The following is a 23,284-nucleotide window of genomic DNA, read 5'->3' on the forward strand; positions in this document are numbered from 1 at the left end:
GTTTGGTCTATTAACGACCCATGTTGTTGCAGGGCCATTTATGGGCCATCGCGCCTTTTAGTCCATTAGCGGGTCATTTCCGGACCATCATGCCTTTTGGTCCATTAACGTCCCTTCTTGCCTATGGGTCATTTTTGGTCTGTTGCCCCTTTTAGTCCATTAACAGCTTGTGATGCTTTTGATTTCATTTGTGTCCCGTGGTGTACATTGGCATATTTACGGCCCATTATATATCCAAATTGTTTTTGGTTCATGGGGCCTTACTACTTTTGGCCTCTTTGTGGCCCATGATTATTTTGGCCGTTTCAGCCCGTACTAATTTTGGCCCATCAGCGGCTCATCGTGTTTCATGCCCCTTCATGACCCATGGAGCGTAATGCCCTTGAGCATACCACATCTTGCGAAGGTTTTGGGCCATTTTACGCCTGTGGTGCTTTCGGCCCAGAAGTGGCATGCGATGCATTCGTCCCATGGTTCTTTCAACCCATTTTTGGTGCTTGGTGGTTGCAGCCAACGTGCGGCCCATGAGGTGCGAACCGCGCTATGCAATATACGACAGTTAATGATAAGCATACAAGTTATAATAGGACATCTCAACATATTATAATATATTACATCCACTAGGCACCAAAGGTTGATACTAGTGCAAATAAATGAACAAAGCTTAACAATTTTTAACCTCAACACAAAGCTTAAAAATGGAGCGGGGAACCCATCCGGTCCTAGGGCCCTCATTGGGAAAATTTGAAACAAGAAGCACACTTTATCTCTTCGAGATTATAAGGTTTGGATAAGTCAGCATTTAGGCCATCCGTCATCTTCCGAGGAATACCATCCAACAGAATATTCAAGTCCTCGACTCCTTCTGAACTATAAAGATTTGCAAAAACCCTTTGATATGTCTCAAACGTATATGTGATTTTTGATTATTTCTTACTATATCATATCTTTTCATATATTGTTTATAGCAATTTATATTATTTCTCTGGACTAACTTATTAATTCAGTGCTCAAAGCCAGTTGTTGTTTTTGCATGATTTTGGTTTTTTAGAAAATCGATATTCATGACCTCAAAATACCCCGAATATTTTTGATGATTTTTTCAGAGGACAAAAATTCCAGAAAGCACCAGGGCCTGCCGTGGCCCCCATGCTGTCAAGCCATGCATGCAAGTGGGGCCATGTGGTGGGCCCATTTGGCGCCCCCACCGTATTATGCCCCCCTCAGCCTATAAATTATATATTTCTTGAAACCCCCACACCAATTTTTCGTGATTTTTCTGCCGCCGCAAGTTCCTGTTCCGGGAAGATCCAAACTGGAGGCCTGTTCCGGCGTGTTGTCGGAGGGGGAATCCATCATCGGAGCCATCTTCATCGACCTTTCTGCCACCATGTCCAGGTGTGAGTAGTTTCCTTAGGACGTTGGGTTCCTGGCAATAGCTAGATAACATCCTCTCCCTTATGCCTCAATACAAGGCTCTCGTGAGCTGCCTCACATGATCAAGATTAATTTGATGTAATCGGTGTTGTGTTTGTTGGGATATGATGAATTGTCACTTTATGATCATATTTGTTTATGAATTTTATTGACTTTTCTGTGGTTCTATTTGCTGCATAACTAAGTAGTCATGCATGCTCTCCAATCTATTTTTCTTCTTTGGCCAAGTTTGATCAGTAGTTCTTCAGAGTGAGTGGTGTATGATAGTGAGTTCAATCATGTAGTATTCTATATCCCACTGACAAGAGCTGACAAGACACATATTGTATTGTATTGTTGCTACTAAAGAATAAAATAGTGTTTTCTTTATCACGCTTGAATGATAGTTTTATTGTCTACATTGTATCATGATGCTTATTGCAATGCTCTGTTTGTTATGCACTTAATATCCTAATATGCATGTGGATAACAGTCTTTGGGTTGAGTATTAGTTGTATATACTGTTGCATTAACAATTTACATGTCACGAACAGGATGCGTATATTAAATTATGCCGTGAGTAATCATAATCATAAATATTGCAATTTAATCACCACCCAAACTGTAATTTGTTCACTACAACATATCTATTTTGCTTGGAGAGATGGCTCTAGTGATGAGACTATGTACCATTTTATGATGTGAGTGGAAACTATGAGCTGAAATAACTCATGCTTACTACTTTTCTAGCTTTTTTTCTCATGATATAAATATATGCTTAGCTTTAGTATTTTCTCTATTCAGCTGATGTTGTTAATAAAATATTATTAGGACTTAAATATAATCTTCAAAAATGTAGTAAATTATGTTATTTATCTTTCACAGTTTTGTATTCCGTGACAACCACTGGCGTTCAAATAGTAGACATAGATTTATCAAAAAAAAAAAACTGTAGACATATTTTTTTGAGCAACTTTTGAGACATATAAATGATGCTGGACGAGCGAGGCCAGACACGAGCCCAGTTTCGCCCTTTAAGCCCATTCGGCTCTTAACTAGGTCGGCCCGGAAAGTGCTTAGCAAGCTACTAGCTGCCAGGACTGAGCTAAGCTCAGATCGGCGGCGGAGAGCTAGGGTTCAGGCGAGATTAACTAATGGCCTCAGTCGCAGCTCGGCGGAGGCAGGAGCTGGCGGCGGAGGGCCAGCGGCACCTCGAGGAGACGATCGCCTCCGCTTTCCAGATCCTTTCCTCCATGAACGACGAGCTCTGCAACCCCGCGCTCTGGTCCTCCTCCGCCACAGCCACCGCCGCTTCCGCCGCCTCCCAGCATCCCCACCACCAAAACGCAGCTCCCCCGCCACCCCACTCCGCCGACTCCGACGCCGATACCATGGGGGGAGCCGCGGGGGGCTCTGGTGGTTCGCTCGACGAGGCGAGGCACCGGTACAAGATCGCCGTGGCGGCTTTGCGCGCGTCCATTGCCGCGGTGTCGCCCTCTACTCAGGTGAGAACTTGATGGACTGGGCCATGCGATCCTAACATATTATCATACCGTGTGTGAACCTGAGGAGAAACTAGGGACATTTCAATGGTACAGCTTTGAATGAAAAATGTCATTTCGATTTTGGAGATATGGGCCTATTTGAAACTAGTGAGCTAAGTGCCTTTTCTTGTCTGACTCAAGAAATAAATGCATAACATTTTTAGCAATCGAGTTTTGCCACATTTGAGCAGTTGAAGACGCTAGACATTATTTCCCTAGAACAGAAGAGATATTGAGTTTTTGGTCATTAAATGGGGGCGAAACAAGAACTTTGGGTAGCCGACTTGTTTATCCTACTATATATCTATATGAGCCGAGATTTTGGTTCCGAGAAGGGGGTTGATTATCATCCTGCTCCGTGAACAGATTTATTACTAGGTATGCTTATGCCATTCTGGATAAAATTTGCTTGCTGTAGCTATGATTGAATCAACAGAACCAACATCCAGTGTCGATCTAATTCCTTCTGTTTCCACTTATATTAAAATCAGTGCTCGTGATTACTAGGTTCACATTTTGTTACATGTCTATAATTATGTCGGGATATTTTCAGGAGATGGGGCCAACAGAATCCAAAGGTGATCAAGCCGAGATTGAGAGATTGGAAGAGCATGCATCTTCTTTGAGAAAGGTACTCCCTTGAGAAGGTCTAATCATTATGATTGATACCATTATGCATGACTCAGGATATTATCAGGAACCAGTCGGTACTTGGTACCAGGTCAGTCGTTGAATGTCAGATGCACCCCCAAGTAACCTATTTTAAATGAGATGCCCATATTGGTGCTTATGACATATTGATATATGGCTTGATTTTTTTTTTAAATCTCATGACAAAAATGCCTCAAAAAACAGGCCGGTCTTTGGGTGCAAACCTGAAGTTTCCCAGACAGAGCCCCTCTTTTCATTTCTTTGTCTTGGTTCTGGTTTCCCAGTGCTTGGATTGTCTTGTTCATTCTGTTGTATACATTAAGAGTATGTTCATTCTACATGTTTCTGGAATTATTCTGGTAAAGGCGCAGAAGTGCATCTGTTGTTTATTTGCCATCATCTGCATGCCTTCTGAATTTACCAAGGTTGATGTATGTCTTTAGAGCAATGCAACAAGGTTTTCCAGAGGTTGGAGCACACCATCCTTTCTATATAGAATTAAAAATGGATCATTTAAGTACCCCTAGCAATCACTAGAAGCTATTCCAGTGTGTCCCTAGTGGAAGATTCTCTATATAGTACTTCCTCTGTCAATTATAAGACGTTTTTGGTAGGCTAAAGTCTTATAATTTGGGACGGAGGTAGCAGCATCCATGCTGTCTGGAAGTTCAAATCGGCTGTATGACAACTTACAATATCCGTTATTTTAATCCAGTAACATGACATAACGTACATTTTTCTGGTAAGGAAGTCTAACATTGGGATTCTGCTGCAGGAAATTGAAAGCAAAAACAAACAGCTGAAACTCCTCATCGATCAACTCCGTGATCTAATATCAGATATATCAATGTGGCAAAGCCCTTGCTCAGTGTGAGTTGTTGCTGCTAATCAATTCTTACAAGTCCCAAGGGATCTGACTGTTTGATGGGTGCCAAGGCCAAACTGCATACGGTGCTCTCTTTAATTGGAAAGTGAATGGGATATGACCAAAGTAGATGCGATATGACCAGATCACTGTTACAAAATTGTGAAATCGTGCTGTATTGCCCTTAAGGATTTGAGAAATGTAACGAGTGGCGTTAAATGCAGATTTGCTAGTAACCGAAACACGTGTAAGGTGCATATTGGACCCAACATGGCTATGGCCATAACAGGGGATATTCTTCTATTTTCTCTGAGGATTCGACGTTGGCTCCAATGCTTGTGTAATGCTCCCTTCCTTTTCTTTTGTGATCACTGTTTATGTGGACTTGTGTTCTGTGTGGAGCATATTCTTTTCTTTTAAGTGAAAGTGCTGAAAGACCGTGATATGCCTGTAAAGTATTTTAGTCCATTAGCTGTGCAATTTGGTCTCTCATTCGATTGTATTTATTCAGGGAGTTCTGTAGGACTGATATCCTTCTAAGTTTTTCGCATGAGAGTTTCAGAGCCTTTGGAAGAATGGCCCAAAGAATATGTTACTTCTGTTCACATTCACATGATAGAGGATTCCTGCCATTCGCTCTTAACCAAGAAACATCTTCATGCAATACTGTAGTGCCATTCTCTTTAACCAAGAAACATCTTCATGCAATACTGTAGTGAAACACCTACATATTTACTTCTTGCACATTAGGAACCCAGTAGATATGCCATACAATTTCTGCATTGTTTAGTTTTCCTTGTTTCGTAAAAATATACATTTACGTCCAAAGATTTAATGGATCATCGAACAACCAATTTAGTTACTAGTAGCTCATGTGAACAATCTGGTTCTCGAAGTTGCGCAGACTATGCATCATTCAGTGGAAATGAAAGAATATGCTGACCAAATTCTACCGAGCAACCTTTAATTTAAAGATACCTGATATGGTGTTCATAACCTGCCATTCCCAATTAATACATAACTTACAGACAACACTACATAGAACCATCATCCTCTTTTTAGATAACAGAAGGGTGTTACTCCCGGCAACTACATCGTCGGATACAACCATCACTCTACAACAATCAGTCAAACACTGTACAAACTGGACACACACTATCAGGTCACAGTGGGCTGCATATTACTGTACCAAAGACCTAGTTACTTCACATCATTCTAGGAAGCTCCGCAAACGCTGCTTGTGCCACGTGCTTCTTTCAGCATGTGAACTTGTTGTTTTCTACCAGTAAGTCGTTGTCAAGTATCGATGATGTTGCCTTATCAGACGCACCCAATTCAGCCTGCATTTAGACCAGCATCGTAAGTGCACTGCTGAGATTTGATTTTGGATAGAAAGAACAAAACCAAATGCACTCTAATGAGTTCTACATAGCTGTCAACATTTGCAGTTCATCTATGAATAATAAATGGTATTTTCTCTTCAGAAGTATTTTGTTTCAAATTGACACTGTGCATATCACTACTTTATGCTTTACACATCAAAGAGTAAGATTTCACTACATATGGATTTGCCCCCTTGAAAGAGGTTAGCACCTCAGTCTTTTTGTTCTTTTGAGAAATTGCTCTTTATTTTTCTAATATTTCTAGATCGTGGTATGAACTATAGTTTCATCGGGCAACTTGGCTTATGATCACAACATTGCTTAAATGTCAAATCCATGAACTACTTACAGTTGCCTGGCGAAATTCCTCGAGCATTCGACGATACTGCATCCTTGCTTCAGGAGAGTCTACCATGGACAACACTCTTGACACAGACTCCTTCACAGATTCATCAACCTTCTGCCGACGGAAGATCTTGACTGCTTCATCATCTTCGAAGTCATCATCGTCTTCCTCCTCTCCCTCTTCTGCTTCAATCATCACTGATTGTTCGGCTCGGAAGCCACGTAGCCCATGTCCTTTCCGGCGCCACCTTAGTATTACTTTCTCTAGCACACTAACAGTGCTTACAAATGTCTTGTATTTCTTTCTCACTTGGTGACCTCTTACATGAGCCTGTACAAAGTAAGGTCTTTAATGTTAGCAAAGTAAAACACAACTTACCTGATATCATGTACTAGTTCAAAGCCCAATCATATACCAGCGAGTTCAACTTGAATGCAGTTTTTAAACCAAATATTTATAACTCTGTTACCTGTATTTTAACTACATTTCTGCGCATCTGGAGAAAATTCTTGCGCCCTTTCCAACCTCTGTATTTCTTCTGAATTGAAACAGCTGCTTTATCACAAAACTGACCGTTCGAAACATGATGTTGGTAGTATAACCTTGATGCAGCTGCAAGTTCATCTATATCTTCTTGTGTCATCCCATATTCATCCTTAAGTCGAGCGTCCTTGTGTTGTCTCCTCCTGAAAGAAAAGGCACGGAAGGCATTCTGAATCCGAGCCGCTGCTTGAGCTGCATTTCTCACGGCCGCCAAAGAGTCTTTCAGTGAGAGTTCATCTTCTGTGCCCCCATGAAGTTGGGCACTTCTCCGAGATATGCTCTCTACTGCTCGCTCTGCTTTAATTGCAGCTAATCCTTCTGAAATACCACTCTCTTCTATAGTCAGCGATGCAAGATAGCTAGTTAACGCCACTTCTGAAAGATAGCCAGCAAGGCCCACATGTCCTCGCTCAGAAGCCAGGAAAGCTGCTGATTTGCCCACTGGATCTTGTGCAGTGGGATCGGTGACTGCTGGAGCTGAAGCACCAGCAGCAAGAAGTGCAGCAACCATCTTTTCCCTGCAATAAAAATGGACTTACTTAACAAGGTTGTTTGCTAGTTCCATGCCAATAAATTGCAATACACACTAACATATGGAGAGAGATGTAAAAAAAAAATACAAGTCATTTCAAGATATGCTGATGTATTGCATTTTGTGTGCACAAAATCCATTAGTCAAGACATCTTGGATGCTAAAAGGTTATCTTTTCTATTCAACATACAGTGTCCATTTCTACTTCATTTGTGACCTACGTTCTGCAGTTGGGCATTACTTGTTACAAAGTTAGTGGCATGGGGGCCGAGAGTACCCAAGTACAACCACATTTGAAATTTTGGAAAAACAATGGTTTCTTCAGCCAATGAAAGAATATATTATTTGTTTGTAAGAACTGTAAATAACTTTTTAGGAAGTTAAGAGTTATAATAAACGGGTTTGCCAAGGCACATCTAGATGTGCCTTAAGTATTGCGCATCTAAGTCCTATACCATTGATTTTACGTTAAGATTCATCCTGGTTAGTCAAAACGTAATCTAAATAACCAGCAGTAGAATATATTTTTCTGATTACCTTCCATAATAAGCAGCCCAATGAAGTGCAGTCCATCCATTCGAATCACGCAAATTTATGCCAACGCCAGCACTGAGAACTGAAGACAGTGCCCAGTCATAGCCCAGCGCAGAGATTAAGTGTATGATACCTTGCTCATTTTTGGACAGAGAACATGTTCCATCATCTCCTTGGAGTCTCAATGATAACCACTGTTGTAATTTACTTTTCAGCAATTCCTCCATGATCCAATCAACCCTGCTTGGTGGATTTTCACATCCTACATCAAGTTCGTTAATCAACCGCTGCCAGTTATCCTCATTCATTTTAAGTTTTGGACTCTGTCCAGGCTGAGGATCATCACCCGAAGCTGCAGAGGATCCATTGTCACACAAAAGTATTCTTGCAAACTTGGCAAGAAGTGACAACTCTTCAGTAGACTTCATAGATGACGGTGCGAAATCAGTGAAACTAGAAGCTGTTGACTTTGCACGGAACTCAAAGTCCTTGATTTCACTGCAAACTTTTCTATTTCCAGTGGAAATACAGAGTGTGAGCTTTCCGGCACTGTGTAGTGGCGTGTGGCAGCGGAGAACACCTGGCTGAACAATTTCAACAGGCACCTCAGTGTCACCGAACATTACTGCCCAGCATATATTCGACGGGTCACACAAGAAATCTCCAGTAATGATGACCTGCATTGAGAGAGGCACAACAAGACATAAGATTAGTTGGTGTTTGACGTAGAAAGCTAAAATGTTCGTGGTGTACCTTGGTGATCTCATAGCAGAATGCCCATTCTGGAGAGATCTCACGAATGCTAAACTGTTGCTTCTGTTTCAAGGCTAATCTTGTATCTTCTTCGGAGGACAGTTCAAACTGACCATTGTCGAAGAACTCTGATATTTCATAGCCACATGAATTGCTTTGGTACGAACTGCTTTGAAGTGTTACAGGTGTTGTTCTTTGCCAATCCGGGTTCAGACAGCTTTCAAGACTACTGTCATGAGCTGAAAGAGTATTAATGCCATTGATTCCTTCATCTCTTGGTATGAAGTTATAAGATGGTGAGTCGATAGGGTCTTCTGATCCCAAAAGAAATCTTTTAGCAGCAGAAATTTGCAGCTGCAAATTACTGCCGTCTAGGCCTCCTGGTGGTTGATATTCCGAACTTTGCTGATAGTGGGCACCAAACTGTTCATGGTAAAATGTAAGGTGTCAACACAGTTCATTGAGGGTGATAACAAAGAAAGAATCACCACTCTTTACATAGTAAAACAACTGTTATAGTTCTGGGCATGGTAAAGTACGTTCTGACCACAATTTTGACATGGAGCCAACAAGATGGTTAGGACATTTCATTTTATGCATTCTGTTACTAAAGTAGCACTATCATGGCCCAAACCTTAAATGCACAGCAACTTAAATGCCCTCGATGAATTAGTTAAAGAAAGTGTCTTCCAAGGTATTCAACCAGGAAGACTTTGCAGGTATCCCTCTTACAAGAGCAATAAGAATAACACAGTAGATTCTTCACAACTCATTCTTTACGTTGAAGAAATCACACGAGGATAGTAAAAATCAGTCACCATTTCCTTACCTGGTATGTAGATGAAGCTGGCAAACCTAAATCGGACTGCAGAACATTTTCCCATGATGATGATATCCCCCTGCCAACACCATGAGCTCCTTCTGGTCGAATTTGATTTGCTTCATCGTCACCTGAATAAGGATGCGACATAATATGATTTAATTTACAATATCAGACAATCAATAAGTTAGTCCAGAGTATGACGCCTTATAGTGTGTATTGACGTCTCTAGACGAAACTTTTGGCACAAAATTAAGTGGTATCAAGACGCCGGCAAAAAAAGGTTGAATCACAAAGGTGTACTGTGAGGAAATAAACTTTTGGCAAATCAAGCACAAAGCATGCTTGTCAGTATGCCATTTTTATTTATCAATTTCGATATTCTAGTTTAGTTTTTCCATGGATCTAGCTTGGAAGATATGCAGGGTTACCAGAAACTTTACCTAGACTATTGCTTGTCTGATTTCCCTGTACATCTGCAGCCTCAGTATTTGTAGTGAAGTCCAAAGAACGCGCTTGATTTATGTAAATGTAGTCATCATCACCCAAACTTAACTGCTCAGCAATGCTCTTCAAAGCTTGGTTGAGCCCAGATGTGTTTGTAGAGTCATTATTATTTACCATGCAAAATTCGGAACTTCGTTCCAGACTACTCTGGTCAAGCTCTGGCATCCCCATTACAGTTGATTGCTGAAGCTCCGGTATGCTTAGTAGAACGCCACTGTCATGGTTGTACTCTTTGTTTGCAGAATAAGAACTTACTTCAGTTACAGAACTCTGGTGGGATTCATTGCCCTCACTAAAGTCTGATGTGGAGCCGTGCTTTCCATGTATGTCATTTGGATAACTCAAGGTCGAAAGAGATCCCGCTGACCCATTTGACAATGTTGAATAATATCGTCCCTGTAAGAAAGTTCCATGCAAAAAAATTACTCATTGGATGTGCTCCCATTGTATTCAAATTAAGAAGATTGGATGGAAATATTTTATCACTAAACAAGTGAGTGAGATCAAATCAAATAGATTTGAATACTACTTTCAAGTTCATATTAAATTGCTCATAATCAATAGGTGAGATCAAGGTGCCGCATTCGTTTGGAGGGATCGAAATTCTCACGTCAATTGAGATAAAGAGAAAAGATCACTGCTTATTTTTGCTAGGGTCACATTTGGACGTTGTAGATTAGTTTAAGAGAAGACCTGCACCACTATTTTGTGAAACCAGATTATAACGGTGTGGATTAGTTACAAAGAAAAAACATCCACTTCAGTTATTTGGTGGGAACAGATTATAACTGTGTAGATTGGAAATGTCGTAAGAATCCTATTAAAAGACCCAATTACGCAAATGGTCGTAAGAAATTTCTCTGGAATAGTGCAACGACCTTATCTAATCCATTATGAAAATATTTAAGGCGCATGGCAGCAGTTATCACTTATATTATATGTGTACAACCATAACTGTAAGTTTCCACTTTTATTAGCTCACTCAGTCAAGTTCTCTCACTATTTATTTCCCACTTCCCACACAGATGATTTGACCAGATAATACCAGCAAAAAAATTCACAGGAAAGGATACCATGACAATCTATACTTGCTCCCAAAGATAATACTCACATACCTCGGCTACTTCTCTATATTGTACCAGCACAATGTGGTCGTATGCACTGCAGAAAAGGAGAATATGTATTATAATAAATAGTACCAATCGCTCTTCTTTGCATAGAAAAATGTTTGCAATGTTTCCTAGATAGCAAATGAATAGCAAGTACTTCCTCCGTTCACTATTATAAGACATTCACTATTTTAATGTGTTTCTTCACTCATTTCAGTCCGTATGTAGTCCATATTGAAATATCCAAAACATCTTATATTTGTGAGCGGAGCGAGTAGCACTGAGGCATCTTAGCACAATTGCAACCTAACGGTAACATAAAATTATAAATGGCATAGTTCACAATCTCAAAGAAGTCTTAAGATACTGAGATAGCTTAATGGCGAAGCTGATCTTACGGTTCCAGCATCCAGAAACATCGTCTCTGAAAATATGGATTTTGCTCTCCATGAGCATAGTAGCAACTCAGAGCATCGATATTTCCAACCTGTATTGATATGAAAATTTCATATATAAGATTAAGTGCTAAGTGTGTTGATTAACAACTAATTCTGAAGTTCTACTTATAAACTTTTCGTTAAAATCCATTACAATACAAAATGATCAGGCTAACCATACAACATCTTCTCATTTCTAGGCATGTGTATTAGCATTGCTGTGATTGCTAAGATATCACAACATATATAGACACATGTATTGCTAAAAAAAGGAACAAGCTCAATACACTGTTTGCAAGAACAGTAGATGTAAGACTCGTGTCACTTGCATTGTCTCTCATAAATTAAAGTTATCTCTAGAATTAGATATTCAAATTCCAAACCATAAGTAATTTATCTGCAGAGAACACCAAATAAAGATATTTCAGCTATACAATATTCAGGTAAAAGAATGGTTGCAAAAAAAATCAAGTAAAAGAATGACTACAAAATGACATAGTTCTTTCTTGTTGCCTTGTCCCAATTCCGATGTATTGCTTGACAGAGCAGTAAAAACTATATGGTAAAGCAAACTGGGCAAAGATATCCATTTAAGAACTATAAATGAATAAGTACAAATGTTCAACGCAATTCAACTAAATGGATGTGAATGATCTGATTAATTTGTGATATTTGATTTTCCACACAACATCACACAGACTGTACAATTGTGTTGCTACTTGGAAGGATGATGCATTATTAGAAGGAACTTGCACACCTACTGACCCGACAAGTCCTGACAGACGGCAACCTCTCTTGTTGGCAAGAGTGTTGACAAGACAAATAACTGGAATACTATGACACTATACTGAGCTTTCTGAAGCAAACCTTCAATCGCTCGTGAGCCTCCCCGACAGTTCTTCCGTCTTTCTTCCTTCGCCATGCATAACCATCTTTGCGGAAAAACCGATTCACACGGCGATTGTAAAGGAATAGTGCACCACCTAGAGAACAAATGACGCTGTTATTGTAAAATAGAAGTAAAAGCAAATTTCTCAAAATTAAGGAGATGTGCTTACTGGGTGGCTTATTCGGTGGCTCGTGGGTGATCTGGAGCTGCTCATGATTCAACAAGATATAGTAGACTTCAGAAGGCTTTAACCACCTGCTCTTTGCTTCTCTGAGAAGCACGTTGATGTCGAAACCTACGAGAGGAAGAACTGGAAGATAAGACAAAGTAGTAGTCGGTTTTGTACCAGGCCCAAAATGAAGGTAACATTTAGTTATGCATGAGTTGAAGCAATCAATCATTCTCTCCTCGAAACAATGATGCTACATAAAGCTGTGAAGTCAAACATGATCCAATGTTTGCACAAGCACAACAGTATGGTGAAGACCAGGATTACTTGAAATCCTAAGACAAGCCTAGTGCCACCCAACAAATCTTAATGAAAATAATAGTTCTGATCGAATTAAAACGAAAATATTTAAGACTTGGAACCCTAGGTCATGGAAAACAAGCTGATTAAACCATCTTGAGCAACAGTTGAACTCTTGTTTGATTAAACAGCACTGTAGCAGTTACGACCATTGACCTTGTAATAAGAATTAAAAAATAGAGTACAAAATAAAAAATGGCCCCGGCTACTGAAAAGGATCGGCTGCAGACCAAATTTGATATCGCCGCAACAATATTAGAAGGGCCCAAGAAAGAGCAATTCCAAGGTGAAATACACAATCTAGCGTTAAGTGCCCTACACAAGAACAAGAACGTCCCCTTGCTACTGCATCAACCTTAACAAGCACTCGACTCCCGGGTCCAAGACAAGAAGTCGAGTCCCGCCCAGGTCAACTCACAAGCCCTACCAAAGAATCAAAGGAACAAACGATGAGAGAGCTCCACTCACTCTGGCTCATGGTCACTTGCGGAGATCCGGCCGCCTCGAAGCTCTCATGGAAGGAGGGGGTTGGACGAGAACTCCACGAAATGGAAGCCCCGACTCCAAACAAACAAGAACTGAAACAGTAGGCAGGCAAGTGGGTGAAGGCGCTGATGCTGCTTCTGCTTGGACTTGGATGGGGAGGTAGGACAGCACCAAGGGTTCTTTCCCAAAAAAGTGCAATAGCTGGGACGCAGGAGGGGAAGGGAAGTTGCTGTGACCCGAGATGGAGGGGGGGATCGGCTCGGCTCCTTCCTTCCGTTCCGTGATTCAAGAATCAACGCGGAGAAGGAGACCCGCTGTTTTGTCCCCTTGTGTTGTCCACCCTCAAAGTATACTGGTATCGAATAAAGTGGTGCTGCGTTGTACGCGCGCACGTGGAAATTCCACCGTGCAAGGCCGACACCTGCCTTTTAAGCATCTACAGCCGGGCCTCAAACCGTGGGCCGGACGGCCCGATCACTGACCGATCATAAAAATTCGATTTAGACAGACGCCTCAAGTCAGGCTGACCCGTATATCCAACCCAAATATGATGCGAATATGGGGCATTGGGCACGTCCTGACGCGTCCATCACGTCGGACTGATGATGGGGTCCCACACGGAATGGACCAAAAAACCAGAGATCTGACGGACATCTTCTCATGTGGGGGGTGTGAATGCCGCGTGGCGCCGCTCCGGCTTGCTGCCCGAGGCCAAATCCGGCTATTTAATCCGGTCGGTGTCCCCCAACCCTAGCCCATCCACCTTCCCTCCTCTCCGCGCCGCCAGCCCGAGCCCATCCACCCCATCTCTCCCGCTCCGCCGCTCTTCCCACGCTCTCCAGTTTCGCTATGGTCCAGCAGAACATAACCACGCACACTATGCTCACGCCGGAGCGCCGGTACCAGATTGAGCAGGAGATCCAAGCGAGGCATGCCGCGCACGCTGCCGGCGTCGCTGTCGGGCTGTCTCTGGACTTGCTGGAGCCGGAGAAGGAGGATGAGAAGGCGGCGGAGGAGGAAGGAGAGGAGCAGCAGCCGGCTCCAATGGAGGTGGCGGATCCGGAGGAGGACGAGGAGGAGTAGCCGGAGTAGGAGCTGGCGTCGGCTCCGGGCTTCAACATAGAGGACGTGGAGGCGGACTTCACCGTCGCCCAAGCGGCCGAGACGGCGGAGCAGCAGGCCATCCTGGAGTCCATCTAAGATGAGCCTGTGTGGAGGCCAACCGACAGTTCATCCGGTAGGAACGGGCGACGACCGACGCGCTCTTCGACGAGGTCGAAGCCGAGATGGATGCAGAGGCTGATGCGGAGGAGCCGGATCCACGACTGTCGCCCATGTACCCAGAGTCGGGCATGGAGATAGTGGACATCTCCGACAAGGACTAGGGTAGTTGATCTACATAGTACGTGGATTTTATCCTTTGCATGCTTTTGTGTGGATTTAAGATTTCTAGTATAAGGTATCCAGATGCAGATGAGCAAATTTTAGGACTGTCCGGTCACCGTCTGGGGATGCACCCGGGCGCATCCGCGGGCGTTGTAGGGCCCAGATTTTCCTAGTCCGGCTGTAGATGCTCTTAGTTTTGACTGGTATAAGGGTATTACCAACACCGACTTTTAAAGCGCCTGCATACGTTCGGACCATGCCGTCCAGACCTTGGAAGCCATCCAACGTCGAACTCATCTGTCCATGGAGCAGTCCAGATCATTTTTTCCGGCAAACAGGAACCAAACGTGGGGGCTTTATGGGAGTTTGGACATGAGACACGTCAGACTCTTAAACCCATGGCCCACGCACGCCACCATCATGGTCTCCTCATAGGGTTACAATCACATGATAATTAAGGGTCACACCGTGGACGCGGCCAGATATGGTTTTACCTGAACTCCCCTATCAACTTTGCAAAGACTAGGTATTGGGGTTTTACTGTCACCTCAAATTTCCTCAACATCCTACCCTATGCAGCGACAATAGTTCCTCCACGGCCAATCATGGCAAAAGTGTGAGCGAGGCCTCCTCTCAACACTCGCGAGAATACTAACTTGAACATGAACACGAACATATTGGATCGCTTGGGAAATAATACTAATCATAATACTAATCATAAAAGAGTCATCTGTATCCTTGAGAACAAATGCATCTACTCAAACATAAAGAATAGGGTCAAGTTACAAGCCGGCATAGAGCGGGTGAAGGGAGGAGGTGATGATGGTGATGATGATGACGACGGCGCGTGGTGGAGACTCCTCCTCTTCCTCTTGATTTTGTCACTTCCTCTATGGTGGTGATGGAGAAGCAATGGGGATGAACTTGGATGTGTTGGAGATGATATGTGGTGTGGAAGATGAATGGCGTGGTCTCCGTTCGGCGGCTAGGGTTGTAGATGACATATATAGAGAGCCTCCCTAGCCCCCTCTCTTGATGGGCTTCATCTAAAGGCTCACAATGAGCCAAATCCCCTTCCAATCTCTTCTTTACGAACCAAGGATCCTATGGGATTGAACGGAGACCGAATCGGTGAAGAATCCCGTCTGGAAGGGCAACTTTCAGAGTTGTTTGCGTGTCAAACGATCGCTCGCGGTCGTTCAAAAGGCCGTCTTCTAGTGTGGACTCCTCTGGTCAAACGGCCACCATTTCGTCACACGAACTCGGAATTTGAAGTTCTTGGGCTCGTTGGATTCGTATGAATGACGTTGGTCCATTTCTGGTCTTAGATCTTTATTTGGATCACTTTGGGAAAATGACTTTTTCCGGCCTTCGAAATGGCTAAGTCTACCCCTGGGTGTCTCCATATTGAACCCCTCCTTGGTTCTTTCATCATGATTGGTCCTAGATTGCTCCAAAACACCTATAGACACAAGAAAAAAAAAGAAAATTAATAAAAAGCAAATAAAATACTAAATGTGCAATGCTCATAATGAAAAGTATAAATACCAGTAATCATGCATAATGGATAACTATTTGGTTTAATGGGACATGATATATGAAGAGAACATGCAAAAAATGAGCTCTAAAAATGCGTAAAATATAGACCCATCACCCAACCGACCCAAGAAAAGAACCACCCAAGAAGGTTAGAAGAGGGTTTCGATGAAAGAAGTGGGAGGATGAGAGGGCAAAGTGAGAAGGTGCAGTGGTCAAGATGATAGACAGGTTCGAGGACATCTTGTCCAAGTAGGAAGAGGCATGCGTCAGGTGCTCGGACATCAAGGAGTAAAAAAGGCAAAGAGTTTTAAATTATTGATGGAGGTGACCAAGAAGAAGCTAGCGCTCAAAGAGAAGAGGGCCATGATCGAAGAGAAGAAGGCCATGTTGGAGGAGAAGAACGTGATGCTCGAAGAAAACAAGGTGAAGATCGCAACCGATATAGACGATGCCAGGAAGTTGTCCTTGAACTTGGAGTCTTTTGACGCCGAAGCAAGAATGATCATGCAAGCCGTCCGCTACAAGATGTTGCAACGGCGCAAAGATGAGTTGGAGGCGGCGGACAAGGAGGAGGAGGAGGACGCGACAGAGAAGGAGGCAAAGGCCGCATACGCGGCGGTGACGGCACCTTGAGTGTGGAGGTTTGGATTGCCGGTATGGTAGGGTAGAAAATCTCAAATTTTCGCATTGACTGTTGGACTTGTATTCTTTTGTGATTGGGGTATGTAAAAACTTAAGTATACTTGTCTCTTTTTGGTTGTGATTAGGCATGTGATCCAGCGCTGGAGTGATCCTCACGCCTATGGATCATACTTTATTTGGATTTCAAATTGCCCTTATTGGTGGACATATAGATGATAGCATTGGATGGCCGGCTTCCGCATCCGTGTCTATGGACGGATCTGAGAGCAAATTTTTGGGTCAGTATTGAAGACGCCCTAAATAGAGTAAAATGCATTGGCGCACACTCAACTTTTTTCCAAAATTTGCTTTGGTCACCATACTCAAAGATATATCCAGAATGGTCATTGAATATGACAAGACGTGAATATACGTCCACTATTGAGCTTATAGAGCTCGTACGCCCTATGTTGACCCGTACACAAGCTCCACTTTAGCATAAGTGAAATTGCCCACTTTGCATGGGGGCTTTCACGCCAAAATGCCTTCGAGGATAGAAAAAACGTGTCTCGCCCACCGAATTTCTAATTCCCCTTCCTTTCTCTCCATGCACCAAATCCCTAATTCCCCTCCTTTTTTCTCCACCGCCATTGCTGTGTCAATCCACGTGTGCGCCCATCCTTGTCGTGTCGACGAGCTCTGTCAGGTTAGCTCTCGGCGGCCGGGTTGCGGTGGTGCCACTCATCAGATGCCCTCACTGTCATACTCGGGGTGAAGTTCTATGTCTTGACTATCGACAAACATGGCAGCTAGGTTTTGTACAAGTGCTTGCATGACGGTGTAAGTGCCCTTGTTTTCCGTGTTGTTGGATTTCAATGCATGGTGTGCCAATTTTTTTAACACTTTTTTGGTTTAATTGTTTGATATGATATACATGAGTCATGGCATTGGGAGTTGGATTACGTGGTGTATCTTGTAGATAATCGGTTCCTCGTTGGCAATAAAGCAGTAGATGCAAGTGGTGTTGTAGAGGAAAGGAGGAAGGAGTTGAACAAGGGAAGAAAGGGCTAGGCTTGCACGAAATGTTAGAGGCATTGGAGTAGGAATGGATGAAAGGCCTAGGCTTGCATACAGTTCATAATTATTATTTATTCTAGTTCATAATTACTAATATTAAAAGACCCTAATGTGAAATTGGAGCACCAGCTGGAGGAGTTGCGGGTGCTTTGGGATGAGGGAGGGCCATGTGGGGGCCATTAGGATTCGGCAGTTGAGTACCAATGCGAGCTCTGGCACCCCCAACTACTTCGAGCATTAGTATGACAATGATCTCGAGTTGTGGGACACATGATCCGACACGAAAGATGTGTCGTTCGGACAAGTCGTCATCATTTGGTTGGATAACGGTGATGCATGAGGCGACGCGTCGACAACTATGTTTAAGGCGTCGTCAACGTCAAGGGTTGTGCCGACAGTCCGTGTCTAGTTATACAACATCGGCACACCTTCGTGCTCGATTCCAGCTACTTCCGTTTATGTGGACATGAGTTTACTCGATGTTGGGTAAGATCGACGCTTCTTCGTATTTGATGTCGGTATTGACATGCCATTGTGCTAGGACAAGTCAGAGTACATGTTTCATGTATTTTGTAGCTTTGGGCACCAAAGTGACCGCGCTAGACAGGTCAAGGTACTGCAAGTGTGTTTACCTCTTTTTATAAACAAATTTTCATCTTTGGGTGGGCGGCTAGGAATCTCTACCCGCTCTTTAGTCAAAGATTCATATAACACACCATCGGTTATCCATTTGATTCCACTGCCCGGATGGATGAGAACTGTGGCATATAATTGCATTATGAGCTCTTCATGCCAAGGGGGTTGGGCTTCTGACATAGACTTGTCAGGATCCAAGGTTTCGAAGTTTTGGTGTGCACGGGTTAGATGTTTTTATGCTTATTAATGAATTCCCAATCAATATATTGCATAACATGGATCGTTGTGTCTTCGTCAAATGAAATAGTCTCGTAGAGATCATGCTACTCGGTAGTGTAAAATCTGGGATTTAGGGCAGTCTTGTTTGCTAGGGCATATGGTTCGTTGTTTTTCAATGCTTTTAGTCTTTCTTTGTCATCATAATAGGCAGTTGGGTCCTAAGCTTCTTGAGGCGGGGAGGTGCAATCTGGGGCATCTGCTATGGCTCTGGGCTTCATGGGAGATTTAGCTTGGGTTTTTTTCATAGTGGACTTCTTGGGCACAACAGTTGCCATAAGGCTTGATGAAATCTAAAGGTTATCTTTTCATGCTTTTGGTGTCGGTGTCAAAACCGGCGGATCTCGGGTAGGGGGTCCCGAACTATGCGTCTAAGGCTGATGGTAACAGGAGGCGGGGGACACAATGTTTACCCAGGTTCGGGCCCTCTCGATGGAGGTAATACCCTACTTCCTGCTTGATTGATCTTGATGATATGAGTATTACAAGAGTTGATCTACCACGAGATCGTAGAGGCTAAACCCTAGAAGCTAGCCTATGATTATGATTGTTCTTCTCCTACGGACTAAACCCTCCGGTTTATATAGAAACCGGAGGGGGCTAGGGTTACACAGAGTCGGTTACAGAGAAGGAGATCTACATATCCGAATCGCCAAGCTTGCCTTCCACGCAAAGGAGAGTCCCACCCGGACACGGGACGAAGCCTTCAATCTTGTATCTTCATAGTCCAACAGTCCGGCCAAAGTATATAGTCCGGCTGTCCGAGGACCCCCTAATCCAGGACTCCCTCAGTAGCCCCTGAACCAGGCTTCAATGACGATGAGTCCGGTGCGCAGATTGTCTTCGGCATTGCAAGGTGGGTTCCTTCTCCGAATACTCCATAGAAGATTTTGAACACAAGGATTGTGTCCAGCTCTGTAAAACAAATTCCATATACCACCGTAGAGAGTATAATATTCTACAAATCTAATCTGCTGACAACTTTTCATAACGTGACATCCTGCCATGGTCCGGTCATTACGAACCGTTTTTCCCAGCCTGCCACTGCACGTGTTGCGAGGTGGTTTTATTGGCACGTCTTGTCGAAGCAGAGATCGTGTTCCCCTTATCACGGGATTCTCATCAATACGGATGTGGGTAACCCAACCGTGCCATCAATCGTGGGGCTTGGGGAATAAGCGATTTTATGGGGCAAGTGGGGAGGCACACAGTTTCTACCGCCTTTATAAAGGGACAAGGATTCCTCTTTTTCACCCATGCCTCCTTCTTCCCCTGCCCATCCATTCTTGCGCACTCGAGCTCCAGCGCCCAAGTTCTCATCTTCTCCGCAAAGCCATTCCAAACATGTCCGGAACGGAAGGCAAGTGGATGGTCTCCTCGGTTACGGAGGAGCACATTACGAAGCTCTGGGAAGCCGGATACCTAGCCGCAAACATCGCGCACCGGCTCCTAGACGCAGGGCAGATCGTCCCTACTCCAGAACCCCATGAGAGGATTGTATTCCTCACCCACTTCGTCCACGGACTGGGATTTCCCCTCCACCCATTTGTCTGCAGGCTCATGTTCTACTACGAGCTAGACTTCCATGATCTGGCCCCCAATTTCATCCTCAACATCTCGGCGTTTACCGTCGTGTGCGAGGCCTTCCTCCGCATCAAGCCCCACTTCGTCCTGTGGCTGAAGACCTTCAACGTGAAACAGAAGGTGGTGGTCGGCCAGCAAGCGGAGTGCGGAGGCGCCATGGTGGGCAAAATTGTTGGGGAACATAGTAATTTCAAAATTTTCCTACGCACACGCAAGATCATGGTGATGCATAGCAACGGGAGGGGAGAGTGTTCTCTACGTACCCTCGTAGACCGTTTGCGGAAGCGTTATATCAACGCGGTTGATGTAGTCGTACGTCTTCACGTCCGACCGATCCAAGTACCGAAAGCACGACACCTCCGAGTTCTGCACACGTTCGGCTCGGTGACGTCCTCGCCTTCTCGATCCAACAAGAGGGGCGAAGTAGTAGATGAGTTCCGGCAGCATGACGGCGTGGTGATGGTGTTGGTGAAGAACAATCTCCGCAGGGCTTCGCCTAAGCACTATGAAAACTATGACAGAGGATAAACTAGAGGGGACGGGGTTGCCAGCACATGGCTTGGTGTTTCTTGATCTGTCTTTGGTGCTAGCCCTACCCCTCTATTTATATGTTGAGCCCTGGGGTCAAAACTTGGAGTAAAAGCCTCCTCAAAGTCGGTTTCACCCGAAAGGCAAGAGTCCTTCTTGGACTCCAGGGCTAGACGCCAGGGTTCCCGGCGTCTACCCCCTAGACGCCAGGGAACCTGGCGTCTAGCCTCTGGTCTCCGTAAAACTTCCTTTTGCACTTTCCAAAAGCCTCGTGGGCTTTCCCTTTTGGCCCAGATAAAGTGTTCTCGTGCCCAAACATTTCGGGAAACATCCGGAACCCCTTCCGGTGAATTCCGGAACCCTTCCGGAGATCAAACACTACTATCCCATATATCAAACTTTATCTCCGGACCATTCCGGAGTTCCTCGTCATGTCCGTGATCTCATCTCGGACTCCAAACAACATTCGGTCATCAACATACATAACTCATATAGTACTATATCGTCAACGAACGTTAAGCTTGCGGACCCTACGGGTTCGAGAACTATGTAGACATGACCGAGACACCTCTCTGGTCAATAACCAATAGCGGGACCTAGATGCCCATATTGGCTCCTACATATTCTATGAAGATCTTTATCGGTCAGACCGCATAACAACATACGTTGTTCCCTTTGTCATCGGTATGTTACTTGCCCGAGATTCGATCGTCGGTATCTCAATACCTAGTTCAATCTCGTTACCGGCAAGTCTCTTTACTCGTTTCGTAATACATCATCCCGCAACTAACTCATTAGTTGCAATGCTTGCAAGGCTTATAGTGATGTGCATTACCAAGTGGGCCCAGAGATACCTCTCCGACAATCGGAGTGACAAATCCTAATCTCAAAATACGCCAACCCAACAAGTACCTTTGGAGACACCTGTAGAGCACCTTTATAATCACCCAGTTATGTTGTGACGTTTGGTGACACACAAAGCGTTCCTCCGGTAAATGGGAGTTGCATAATCTCATAGTCATAGGAACATGTATAAGTCATGAAGAAAGCAATAGCAACAAACTAAACGATCAAGTGCTAAGCTAACGGAATGGGTCAAGTCAATCACATCATTCTCCTAATGATGTGATCCCGTTAATCAAATGACAACTCATGTATATGGTTAGGAAACTTAACCATCTTTGATCAACGAGCTAGTCAAGTAGAGGCATACTAGTGACACTCTGTTTGTCTATGTATTCACACATGTATTATGTTTCCGGTTAATACAATTCTAGCATGAATAATAAACATTTATCATGAAATAAGGAAATAAATAATAACTTTATTATTGCCTCTAGGGCATATTTCCTTCAGTCTCCCACTTGCACTAGAGTCAATAATCTAGATTACACAGTAATAATTCTAACACCCATGGAGCCTTGGTGCTGATCATGTTTTGCTCGTGAAAGAGGCTTAGTCAACGAGTCTGCAACATTCAAATCCGTATGTATCTTGCAAATTTCTATGTCTCCCACCTGGACTAAATCCCGGAGGGAATTGAAGCGTCTCTTGATGTGCTTGGTTCTCTTGTGAAATCTGGATTCCTTTGCCAAGGCAATTGCACCAGTATTGTCACAAAAGATTTTCATTGGACCCGATGCACTAGGTATGACACCTAGATCGGATATGAACTCCTTCATCCAGACTCCTTCATTTGCTGCTTCCGAAGCAGCTATGTACTTCGCTTCACACGTAGATCCCGCCACGACGCTTTGTTTAGAACTGCACCAACTGACAGCACCACCGTTTAATATAAACACGTATCCGATTTGCGATTTAGAATCGTCCGGATCAGTGCCAAAGCTTTCGTCAATGTAACCATTTACGATGAGCTCTTTGTCACCTCCATAAACGAGAAACATATCCTTAGTCCTTTTCAGGTATTTCAGGATGTTCTTGACCGCTGTCCAGTGATCCACTCCTGGATTACTTTGGTACCTCCCTGCTAGACTTATAGCAAGGCACACATCAGGTCTGGTACACATCATTGCATACATGATAGAGCCTATGGCTGAAGCATAGGGAACATCTTTCATCTTCTCTCTATCTTCTACAGTGGTCGGGCATTGAGTCTTACTCAACTTCACACCTTGTAACATAGGCAAGAACCCTTTCTTTGCTTGATCCATTTTGAAACTTTTCAAAACTTTGTCAAGGTATGTGCTTTGTGAAAGTCCAATTAAGCGTCTTGATCTATCTCTATAGATCTTGATGCCCAATATGTAAGCAGCTTCACCAAGGTCTTTCATAGA

At 43.6% G+C, this 23,284-nt stretch overlaps 2 protein-coding genes across 2 annotated transcripts; one reads left to right on the plus strand and one right to left on the minus strand.

Moving 5' to 3' along the window:
• Nucleotides 1-2,466: 2,466 nt before the first annotated feature.
• Nucleotides 2,467-4,919, plus strand: LOC125537901 (mediator of RNA polymerase II transcription subunit 30-like). Its single transcript, XM_048701225.1, has 3 exons — nucleotides 2,467-2,921; nucleotides 3,514-3,591; nucleotides 4,387-4,919. Exons 1-3 carry the CDS (start codon nucleotides 2,571-2,573, stop codon nucleotides 4,483-4,485), a joined length of 528 nt encoding a protein of 175 aa, XP_048557182.1. The 5' UTR covers nucleotides 2,467-2,570; the 3' UTR covers nucleotides 4,486-4,919.
• Nucleotides 4,920-5,412: 493 nt separating this feature from the next.
• Nucleotides 5,413-13,663, minus strand: LOC125537900 (calmodulin-binding transcription activator 4). Its single transcript, XM_048701224.1, has 12 exons — nucleotides 13,326-13,663; nucleotides 12,498-12,623; nucleotides 12,307-12,422; nucleotides 11,401-11,489; nucleotides 11,009-11,054; nucleotides 9,830-10,289; nucleotides 9,396-9,517; nucleotides 8,567-8,989; nucleotides 7,817-8,490; nucleotides 6,674-7,265; nucleotides 6,208-6,534; nucleotides 5,413-5,816 (listed from the first exon to the last, which is right to left on the minus strand). Exons 1-12 carry the CDS (start codon nucleotides 13,333-13,335, stop codon nucleotides 5,733-5,735), a joined length of 3,069 nt encoding a protein of 1,022 aa, XP_048557181.1. The 5' UTR covers nucleotides 13,336-13,663; the 3' UTR covers nucleotides 5,413-5,732.
• Between the last annotated feature and the right edge of the window lie 9,621 nt (nucleotides 13,664-23,284).

The sequence above is a fragment of the Triticum urartu genome, chromosome 2 (assembly GCF_003073215.2).
Source record: "Triticum urartu cultivar G1812 chromosome 2, Tu2.1, whole genome shotgun sequence".
Lineage (NCBI taxonomy): Eukaryota > Viridiplantae > Streptophyta > Magnoliopsida > Poales > Poaceae > Triticum > Triticum urartu.

Bases quoted from the DNA above. Each gene is read 5' to 3' on its own strand.
- LOC125537901 (XM_048701225.1), top strand. From the start codon at position 2,571: ATGGCCTCAGTCGCAGCTCGGCGGAGGCAGGAGCTGGCGGCGGAGGGC. The intron at 2,922-3,513 runs GTGAGAACTTGA...GGATATTTTCAG, and splicing joins CGGTGTCGCCCTCTACTCAG to GAGATGGGGCCAACAGAATC. The intron at 3,592-4,386 runs GTACTCCCTTGA...ATTCTGCTGCAG, and splicing joins ATGCATCTTCTTTGAGAAAG to GAAATTGAAAGCAAAAACAA.
- LOC125537900 (XM_048701224.1), bottom strand. The intron at 11,055-11,400 runs GTAAGATCAGCT...CCTTTTCTGCAG, and splicing joins TGTTTCTGGATGCTGGAACC to TGCATACGACCACATTGTGC. The intron at 8,990-9,395 runs GTAAGGAAATGG...TACCATGAACAG, and splicing joins CAGCTTCATCTACATACCAG to TTTGGTGCCCACTATCAGCA.